The sequence below is a fragment of the Tenrec ecaudatus genome, chromosome 2, assembly GCF_050624435.1.
Source record: "Tenrec ecaudatus isolate mTenEca1 chromosome 2, mTenEca1.hap1, whole genome shotgun sequence".
NCBI classification, from domain to species: Eukaryota; Metazoa; Chordata; class Mammalia; order Afrosoricida; family Tenrecidae; genus Tenrec; species Tenrec ecaudatus.
In genome coordinates, this window is record NC_134531.1 from 30,912,505 (window position 1) to 30,923,573 (window position 11,069).

Sequence of the window (11,069 nt, forward strand, 5' to 3'; positions counted from 1 at the left end):
TAAACTCACACAAAGAAGCAGTTCCTACCCAATAATTCTTAACCTTTTCTGGTTCACTAAAGGCTATTATCTGATGAAAGCTATGAGTGTTTATCCAGGAAAATACACACACATGTGCACACACATACACATGCACACACAATTACAATGTCCAGTTTCTAGACTACATATACGGACTACAATTTAAGAACTTTGGAAAGGGTAAGGAAAATGTAAACCAAATACCTTTTTAAAAAATGTTTAAAAATCTGATGTTTTTTAAAAATATGAAAACTTGAAATACTAGCCTTTACGCTTAATAACGTATTTACCAAAAATATTCTGATCAGGACTGCACTCACTGAGCCTTAATATTACCTGCATTCTTGTATATCCTGTTTACCAAGCAATCAACCAGAATAACTACTGTGTTTTCCAAACATTACCTCGTACCAGTGCGACCTTTGTTGACAATGTCCTATGTCATGAAGCACGCTTGCCTTTCCATCACTGATTAGTTGGAAGCCTAAAGCCACAAACATCCATTTCAAAATAAAAGCAGGCTTCCTTTGCTTCCCTTCCCTTCCTTCTCTGGCACTCACCACTATACTTCTCAGTCAAAAGGGACATTGGGGCTGGGCAGGGGGCCCTTGATCTCTCTGTGCTAGTTCAAAGGGAAACTTCACAACATAAATAAAACCCGATGCAAAAATGGCAGCAACCCTACTGGTACAAGAGTTGAGCATTCTGGTAACCAAAAGGTCGGTGGTTCAAACCAAATCAGCAGCACAGCGGGAGCAAGACCTGGCAGTCTGTTTCCATAGAGGAACTCTATGGGGCACGCTCCCAGTTGGAACTGACTCTCAGGCACCCAACAAGCAGCAAATCCTGACTACAGCAGCGGGGGAAAAGATGCCGGTAAAAAGCAGAGGGGCAAAAAACCCCAAGGGTTTACATGGACAAAATAGTGTTGAGCCAATATTGCCGAGCTAAACATGATAGAATTGGACAAGCATGATGCATGCAGCATTTGGGGTCTTTAGAGATTTACATATCTAATGCTTACTACAATAGTTTGCATATCAGAAGCTCTAGATCTAGAATATTCCAAAATTTGATCAAAAGCATTTCAAAGTATACTTCTGAAAAATTAGTTTTCAGTCTAAAGTAAGAACAATCCAACAGTGGTGTCACTATGAGCCATCAGTAACGACCGTGGCTATGCAGTGCAGGGGCGCTGAGGCCCAGAAGTCACGGCAACAGCACAAGATCTCCTTGAGAAGGCATCCGCAAATGGGTCAATGAATCTCAACACGAATTCTTGAGATACAAGGCATCTCATTCCATGTTCCTACCCTAACTTGAAAAATATGATAAAACTCAGCTTATGAATATGAAGAAAATATCAACTCTATTAGAAAATATAACACAAAATTCTTCCAAACCTCTGCAGCCTTTTATATTTTGAATAATTAAAATCTAGCATATCTTGAAATTCTGAATGAATTGCCCTTTTATAGATTTTATATGCCAACATAGGAAACATCACTGCATGTGAATTAAGGAAAATTTCTTTTAAAACAACGTTGTACACCTTGATTGCTCTTGTATTTCCAAATAGTGACCTTGGGAAAGGTATTATTCCAAAATGGAACACGTCTTTGTGAACACTCTTTGAAGTCAGGTTAAAAGTCGGTTAGTTCCATCATTTTGGTTAAAGTTAATTATTTCTCCCTAAATGAGTATTAGGAGTCCTGGTGGCAGAGGGTTAAGTGCTGGACTGCTACACAAAAGGTCAGCAGTTTGAACCCACCGCTGCTTCTTGGGAGCATGATGGGACAGCCGGTGCCCGTCCGTCCATCCATCCGTAAAGAACAACCCTGGTCGATTCCAACTCACAAAGATCCTACAGAACAGAGAATTGTCCCGTAGGGTTTTCAAGGTGATACGTCTTTACAGAAGCCGACTGCCACATCTTTCTTCCAAGGAGCAAATCATGGATTCGAACAACAGATTATTTGGTTAACAGGTGAGCACCCACCAAGTAACAGGTGAGTAACCACCAAACAACCTCGGTAACACTTTCAGGCAGCTCAGCGCTACACTACACAGCTGCTGTGAATTGGAATCAACTCAATGCCAACAGGTTTGGGTTAGCTACGTGGGTATTATAACTAATTCAAACAGTTTCTACTTATTTTCTTAAGTTAGGGTTATTGTATTAGGTTTCTTAACTGCAAGCATTATAAACGGTAGAAATTGACTGGTCATATAAAAGAAGGGACTTTACTGGGAGGCTCTTAAGGGGCCTGGCTAATAGGATGGAAAAAGACAAGCAAGCCTCAGATAGCCAGGGAGTAAGCAGCAAAAAGTATGACGTCAGAAAACCCACACACAGATGCCACTCTGAATCCAGAACCCAACCACGGCTAGCAGCCATCAGGACAGGTTCCGAGGCTGTCAATCGTGCCGGAAGCAGACTGCCTCATCTCTCTGGAAGCAGAGTTCACCTTGAAGAGAACTTCCCTCCCTCCATTCTATACCAGGGATAGAAAGGCTCTGCAAACAAAGTATTTGTAAAGCCGAGAAGGTACCTCTGGCCAGGGCTAGAAAACCTCTTCCCATTTCAGTTACCCCAAGGTTTCAAACTTGAGGAGTGGGCCTCGTACAATCCCAGGAAGTGAAAGGTTAAACCATTCACTCCAGGAAGAATGTATCAGATGTAAGCAATGTGTTTGGAACTGCAATCATGCGTAATCAAAAATGGTGGCAAAATTGACCTGCCTTCCTCACCAAGCAGCAGATTTACAGTTCAAAAGCTTCAAGCTGAAGTTGATCTCAGCTCTAATCAGGCCTTTTGTCTTCTGTGTGCACTCCCCCCAAAAACAAAGTCACTGCCAACTCATAGCGAACCTATAGGACAGGGTAGAACTGCCTCTGTAGGTTTCCAAGGCTGTCACTCTGTGGGAGTAGAAAGTCTCTTCTTTCTCCCCAGGAGCAGCTGGTGGTTCAAACTGCTGGCTTTGTGGTTAGCAGCCCAACCTGTAACCATTACGACACCAGACTCCTCCTTCCCTACTTAGCACAGGCCAGCTCAACCTGTAATAATCCTCAATAGTATTCTTGCTTTCATGTAGTGTAGGATTTTCATTTTTTTTGACACTTAAATTTTACCTACCACTTAAAATAATTGAGTCCTCCCTTAACGGAAGATGACCATCAATAACGATATTGACAGATCCGTTATTTGAGGTAATTATCAACAATGAGTTCTAAAAATGCTCCAACTATCAGATACATCTACGGCAAAAAAACAACTGGGGAAAAGAAATAAGTCCCTGGTACTTTTGCTGCCACTACCCCAACGCCACCAGTCAAACACCGGGAGTCTACCAAATCTTTCCAATGACTAGGAACTGGACTTCATCTGCCATCCTTGTTATGCCTTCTGAAGATTATTAACTCAACTATCAATGCTACTGATTCTGGGCATGAGCATCAGCATCCACTGAGGAGCCCAGGCATCTGTGGTTCATAAATGCCAGAAGGAAAAATCACTGGTAAAAAAATCTGATGAAAATATCAATCACCCAGGCCTTGAGGGCAATGACCCCAATTAGAGCAGCCAGTCCACAGAGAGGACTACATGGCCAGTTCCACTATGAGACATGATGTCCCTCACTGACCCATGGCCCTGCGGGGAACAGCACCGGTGACAGTGTGGGAACTGCACCCAATCTGATCCCACCACACTGAAGCAGGGCACTGGGGGAGTGCAGCAGAACACTGAGACAAAACACTAAGGGGGTCCAACAGAACAGCAAGGGAATGGAGCGGTGAGGTCCCCAGGGAATGCTGAAGGTGAACTTTGGGGCCAGGGTATGGTGCCCCAACAAACTGGGCTGGAAAACACTCCTAAAGGCCAACAAACAATCCTAGAACTAACTACAAGTTTTTCTTTCTTGTTGTGTTTTGTTTTGTTTTGGTCATTGGTTTGTTGTTTTGTTGTATATTGTTGCTTGGTTGTGCCTCTGTCTTGTTTTTGTGCATGTTATTATCCCCGCAGGTCTGTCTAAATAAGATAGGCTGGATGAACAATTGGAGGAGAAAACAACGGGACCGACAGTTCCATGGGGACATGGGAGACAGGGAGTTGGGGGGAAAGGTAGGGGTGTTAACAAACCCAGGCACAAGGGAACAATAAGCGATCCAAATCAGTGCTGAGGAGTTTGGGAGGCCTGGTGGAGCATGATCAAGGGTAATGTAACCAAGAGGAATTGCTGAAACCCTGGTGGGGACTGAGCATGATAGTGGGACAGGAAGAGAGTCAAAGGAAATAGAGGAAAGAGCTGGGAGGCAGAGGGCATTTATAGAGGTCTAGATAAAGACATGTACCTTTGCAAATATATTTATACATGAAGATGGGAAATAGATCTATGTGCATATATTTATAAGGTTAGTATTATGGTAGCAGAGGGACATTGGGCCTCCACTCAAGTGCTCCCTCAATGCAAGAATACTTTCATCTTTTAAATTGGCATTCTATGATGCTCATCTTCCAGCCACAACCGCTGAAGACAAAGTGAGTGAACAACTAAATGTGGTGAAGAAAGCTGATGGTGCCTGGCTATCAAAAGAGATAGCATTTGGGGCCTTAAAGGCTTGAAGGTAAACAAGCGGCCATCTAGCTCAGAAGCAACAAAGCCCACATGGAAGAAGCACACCAGCCTGTCTGATCACAAGGTGTCAAGGTATCAGGCATCATCAGAACAAAAAATCTTACCATAGTGAATGAGCAGGGGGAGTGCAGAGTAGAGACCAAAAGCCCATGTGTAGGCCACTGGACATCCTCTTACAGAAGGGTCTTGGGGAAGAGACGAGACAGTCAGGATGCGATGTAGCAACGATGAAAAATACAACTTTCTTCTTGTTCCTAAATGCTTCCTCCCCACCTTCCCACTGTCATGATCCAAATCCTACCTTGCAAGTCTGACTAGACCAGAGGATGTACACTGGTACAGATGGGAACTAGAAACACAGGGAAGCCAGGGCAGATGATCCCCTCAGGGCCAGTGGTGTGAGTGGCAATACTGGGAGGGCATAGGAAGGGTGGGTTGGAAAGGGGGAACTTATTTCAAGGATCTACATGTGACCTCCTCCCTGGAGGACATAAAAACAGAAAAGTGGGGGAAGGGAGACGTGGAAAAGAACAAGATATGACAAAATAATAATGTATAAGTTATCAAGGGTTCATAAGGGAGGGGGCAGTGGGGAGGGAGGGGAAAAAAGAGGACCTGATGCCTTGGGTGGGTGGAGAGCAAATGTTTTAAGAATGATGAGGGCAACGAATGTACAAATGTGCTTTATACAATTGATGTATGTAAGGATTGTGATAGTTGTATGAGCCCCTAATAAAATGATTTAAAAAAAAGGAAATATCAATCACAATGACTTTAGTCACCCTTAATAAGTAATCTGAAGCCAGACCATCTGCTTATTGACAAACTGAGTCTTCTGTTCAGCAAACGCCAAACCCACTGTTCCCGAGTCCATTTAAAGCAAACTGATGAAGGTGTTCCGATACTGTAAATCTTTCCGGAAGCAAACGGCCTCGTCTTCCTCCATCTGCTCATTAAGGGGAGGACGACAGACAACCCATGACACACAAGACAGGTTGAGGACAGGGCACAACTTGATTCAGGGTACAAAAGTATTCTATATTACAACTACAAAGGTGTCCAAAGTCATACATACTGGACATTACAAATGTGGTACAAGTTGGTAAAACAAGGAGAATGAACCAAAACAAAGTTTCGAAGTGAACAAAATCAAGCCATGCTGAATTCTACAGTGCAGCTTCATAGTCACCTTTGAGAACAAGTCATGGTCAGAAGGGAATCCAAGGGGATTCAGCATGCTTGAGTCCTGCCTGCTCCAGGTATTAGTGAAATGGGGGTGGTTCAGTTTGTGAGAAATTCATCACCCTTATGAAATAGGTGGTATTTTTTGTGGTTTATTATTCAATTAAAAAAATTTAACAAGCCATAAAACAAATTGATAGTCTATGTCTTATGAAAGGACAATTAATATTAATTCTACCAATTAGCAATTCTTAACATTTGGCCTTAATCCCAAATTAAGGTTAGCTTATACATAAGGAAGCTTCAGGGATTCCATGGAAGAACTCCGTCTTACCATCCCATTTTTCTAAAAACTTTTTGAAACATTTTCATCACTCAGTCCAACACTCAAAGAGCTTGCTTAGCATTAACGTTTCCCATTTCACCATCGTAAGAGGATCTAGATCAGTGGTTCTCAACCTTCCTAATGCTGTGACCCTTGAATACAGTTCCTCATGTTGTGGTGACTCCATTGCTACTTCATACCTGTCAGTTTGCTAATGTTATGAATCATAATGTACATATCTGATAGGCAGGATGCATTTCCATTATTACAAATTGAATGTACTAATTAAAGCATAGTGATTAATCACAAAACAAGATTTAATTATATCTTATGAAATATTTATTTCTTGGAGAGCAAATACTTTGAAAATGATTAGGGCAAAGAATGTACGGATGTGCTTTATACAATTGATGTATGTATATGTATGGATTGTGATAAGAGTTGTATGAGCCCCTAATAAAATGTTTAAAATAAAAAATATATATTTCTAATTACAAATAAACGAAATTTTGTCATGAAGCATGGTGTAGCATGGGTAACAAAGTCTTCATGCTGGGTACTTGTATGTGGGCATATCTGGATGTGGGCGGACCCACCTGGAGATGGATAGAGGAGCAGTGTCTTGGTTCCTACGACCATCAGAAATAAGTGTTTTCCAATGGTCTTAGACGACCCCTGTAAAAGGGTCATTTAACCCCCAACAGGGGTCGCGACCCACAGGTTGACAACAGCTGATCTAGTTGGTTACAATGGCAAGTGCTAAATTAAAGTTAAAAGAATAAAATGTATTAAATTATGTATTATGACTAATAGGTAGTACTTGTATCTATCTAGTTTAGTAAATTACTGTATCTATTCAAGTATAAGCTGACATGAATGTCAGCCGAGGCACCTAATTTTACCACAAAAGCTGCCATTAAAAATGTGCTGTTAAGAGTTGTATGAGCCCCTAATAAAATGTAAAAAAAAAAAAAAGAAAGAAAATGATTAGGGCAAAGAATGTACAGATGTGCTTTATACAACTGATGTATGTAGATGTATGGATTGTGATAAGAGTTGTATGAGCCCCTAATGTTTAAAAATAAATAAGTAAAAAAAATAAAATAAAAATGTGCTGAAAAACTTGGCTTGTACATGAATATATACAGTAATATCACGTTGATATGAACAAAAATAAATGCCTAGGAATTAATATTTTCTGCCCCTCAAAAAAAGTGATACAAATTAAGGACTCTGGGGTCAGGGTGGGACTTCCCAATTAGAAATTAAACACAAATGGATGAATTGAGAGGACTATATATATTAGAACAGGGGCTGCTGATGGCACAGTGGTTAAAAGCTGAGCTGCTAACTACAAGGTCACCAGTTCAAAAGCCCAGCTGCTGAGCAGGAGAAAGACTAGGCTTTTTGACTCTCCAGAGGGTTACCATTTGGGAAACCAGGGACAGTTTTATCCCATCCTATAGGAGTCGATATCCACTCAATGGCAGTGAGTTTGGTTTGGTTTGGGGGGGCTACAATCCACAAGGCCAACAGTTTGAAACCACCAGTCACTCCTTGGTAGAAAGATGGGGTTTTTAACTTCCATTAAAAAAATCTCAGAAACTCAAAGGGGTAGTTCTGCCCAGCCCCGTAAGGGCACTAGGATTCAGTATTGATTTGATGGCAGTGAATTTGGTTTATTTATTGTCTATAGAGATGACAGGAAAAATTAGATAGGATACTGCCTAAAACCAAAATCTAACGCAATGCAAAACTCGAAGCTCCTTCTTTCCTCTTAACTAACTTCCTGGATTTGCTTGTAAAAGAGGAGGAGGGGAAAAAAAGCTGTTCCCTGCTCAGACTGGGCCTTGGCCATGAGCGTACAGTAACTTCCGACACAGCACAGCAGCTGGTTGTCATTTACCTACACCAAAAGTGTTTAAATTGTATCAATCTTGAAAGCACCCTTTAAACTCTGGCAAATGATTTATTGCGTCTTCTCAAGAGCCACAGAAACACAAACATTCAGAGTCTAACATGTACTTTTTAAAAAAAAAAAAAGGTAGTTTCTCACCATAACTTCTCACTTAGTGTGACTCAGACTGCCAGATGCTAGTTTGTTTTCCAGCATTTATTGTACACACACTCAGGACTTAGGCACACAGAAAAGCTTCAGAAACTATCAGCCACAAGGTTCACTCAGGAATATGGGCGACTCCTTCATTTTGCAGTTTGGTATTTTCTCAAACATCTACTGTGATCTGTGTTACTTTTGTCCAAAAGGGGGAAAAGGATATAAAGACTTCAAGAAAAATGTTTACTATCAAGATTCCAAACTGCGATACTAAAAAGACAAAGTGAAGACTTGCTAAAATCCAACAACCAGGACAGTATAGATCTAGTTTGCTATTCCATCCACAAGTGGAAAGAGGAATTGCATCGGAGCATAGTCTAGCTCCTATTATCAAATCTTCTGTCAAACAGGTACTGGGCCCCCTTCATTGGCAACCCTGGTGGCACAACCCTCCCCGGACCAAGAGGCCTGCATTCGAACTCACCAGCAGCTTCCCGGGTAAGGGCAGTTCTCTTCTGTCCCATATGGTTCCTGTGAGTCCTAATCAACTCAACCACGTGGGTTTGAGGCCCTTTCACAGCCAAAAACTCTCAACTCCTAACGACCCTATAGGACTCTGGTGTAGAACTGCCTTTGTGGGTTTTGTCCAGGCTATAACTCTTCATGGAAGTAGAAAGCCGCCTCTTTCTCCCAAGGAATGGACTGAAAAAAACCTTTTTCCAAGTGACTTCTTATTAAAACTGGGGACACTAGGTAAGATATTGCAAAAGCTCACCACCGGTGTTTCCCAAAGTGAGTGGCATGCACACGCACGCTCCCGCAAATACCTACACTTGATCCAGGATTCTGGGCCATAATACAAGTTTTTCTTTGCTAGAAGGCTCAGGATGAGATATATATATATTTTTTTTTTTCTTTTCCCCCTGAAAAGGAGATTGTAGGCCAAACAAGTTTGGGAACCTACGCTCTAGAGCAGTGGTTCTCAACCTTCCTAATGCCACAACCCTTTAATACAGCTCCTCATGTTGTGGTGACCCCCCCCCCAACCATAAAATTTTCATTGCTATTTCATAATTGTAATTTTGCTACTGTTATGAATCGGGCGAGCCCTGTGAAAGGATCGTCCAACCCCCAAAGGGGTGGAGACACAGATTGAGAACCGCTGTTCTAGCTATTTCCCGGTAAACTTTCTTCTCAAGTCCCGAGTCCACAGCCAGCCCACGTAATGAGAACTCACCTGTAGCTACTTAGTTACGTTGTGATGAATTAGAAAGCAAGCTTGGGTGTCTCTCCAGACCAAACTGTTTGCCCACCCCCTTGAATCTGTAACTCTTAAAGACAACGTCGGATACTTGTGCGCTGAATTCTGGAAATGTGCCGTCTTACGGTTTCCATTCCGAGAAGAGACGTGATCAAGCAAACAGCCACTTCTAAGTGTACAAGAAGAGGGGCTGGGGGTGTCCCTGTGTCTTTTATTTCCAACTTTCTTTTCCCCACCCGTGTGCAAAAATATCTTCGGAAAAAACATCTTGGTAAGGAATGAACCCCTTTCACAGAGCACAAAGAACTACTTTGCACAACTTGGACCCACCCCGCGCAGGGGCCAGGCCACCGCTCCTGGGGAGGGCACGGCTTGGAGAACTGTCAGCGGGCTGCAAAAGCGCCGCCGCTGGACGTGCGTCGCTCGCCCGGCCCGGGCCCACCTGAAAGGCCATGTTGCGGGCGGTTCCACGAGAAACGTGCCCGACTCTTAACTTTACTCAGCACGGGAACTTTTTCTCGCCACCGCCACTCCCCACCGTTCCCCACGATCGTTGCACGGCGCCGCACCTGGGGAGCCTCAAACAGCCCCCCGGAAGCAGCGGCGGGGACCCCACGCCGGCCCCCTGGCCCGCACGCCGCGGGCTCGCTCCAGGGGGAGTTGCACCTGGGGGCCACACCGGGGAGAAGGACGGAGCCGGGCGGAGAAGCCGAGGGCCGGCGCGGGAACGCAGGGGGATCGGAGGCGCCGTGCCGCGGGAGCCCGTGGGGCGCGGGGAGCCCTGACGCCCGCCCCCGGCGCCCGGCCGGCCGACGCCCGCGGGCACCACCCCCCCCGCGCCCTGCCCGGCGCCCTGTCCGGCGCGCCCGCACCTCTCGGTCCTTGAGGCCCAGCAGGAGCACCTCCTCCATCAGGGTCAGCCGCGTTTCCTTGGAGTCGCCCTTGTCGTCGTCGTCCTGCTCGTCGCGCCGGCTCGGGGCTTCGTCCTCGCCGTTGCTGCCGCCGCCGCCCGCCGCCCGCTCCTTGTCGGCGGCGTGGCGGGAGGCCTCGGTGCGCCGCTGCACCAGGCCCGAGCTGCGCTGGGTCAGCGAGGTCATGGCTCCGGCCGGGGCGCCGGGCCGACGGGGACCCCGCGGGCCCGACCGGGTCTCCCTCCGCGGCCTCGCGCGGGCCCGCCCGCCGCTTCCGCTTAAGCCTGGGCGCGGGGGCGACGGCCGTCGGCAGCAGGGCCGGAAGCGGACATGGGGCGCCGGCGGGCCGGGAGCGGGCGGGCGGGCGGGCGTCGGGCTCCTTCCTCCCTGCGGCCGCGGCCCCGAGGCAGCCCGAGCTCCGAGGCGGCGGCGGCGGCGGCGGTGCCTGTCCAATATGGCGGCGCCGGCTGACGTCAGCGGAGGATGTGGCAGAGGCGGCGCGGGGCGGGCCCGACGGAGCCGGAAGCGGCGGGCGGGGACTCGCGGGCGCCGGTGCCCTCCGCGGCCCTGGGCTCGGCCCGCGCCCGCCCGCCCGCCGGCCCGCCGGCCGTCCGCACCTGTGACGGCGCTCCCCTGCGCGCGCACCCCGCCCTGACCCCCAGCGCGCGCTGCCAGC

The 11,069-nt window shown here is 46.1% G+C and overlaps 1 protein-coding gene across 1 annotated transcript in view; it reads right to left on the reverse strand.

Annotated features, from left to right (window-relative positions):
- The window catches only part of GOLPH3 (golgi phosphoprotein 3), a 57,274-nt gene extending 46,427 nt beyond the window's left edge, over positions 1–10,847 (reverse strand). Inside the window, exon 1 of the mRNA XM_075540901.1 lies at positions 10,355–10,847. Coding sequence (XP_075397016.1) covers positions 10,355–10,579 — 225 coding nt within the window. The 5' untranslated portion in view covers positions 10,580–10,847. The remainder of the gene's footprint in view (positions 1–10,354) is intronic.
- Between the last annotated feature and the right edge of the window lie 222 nt (positions 10,848–11,069).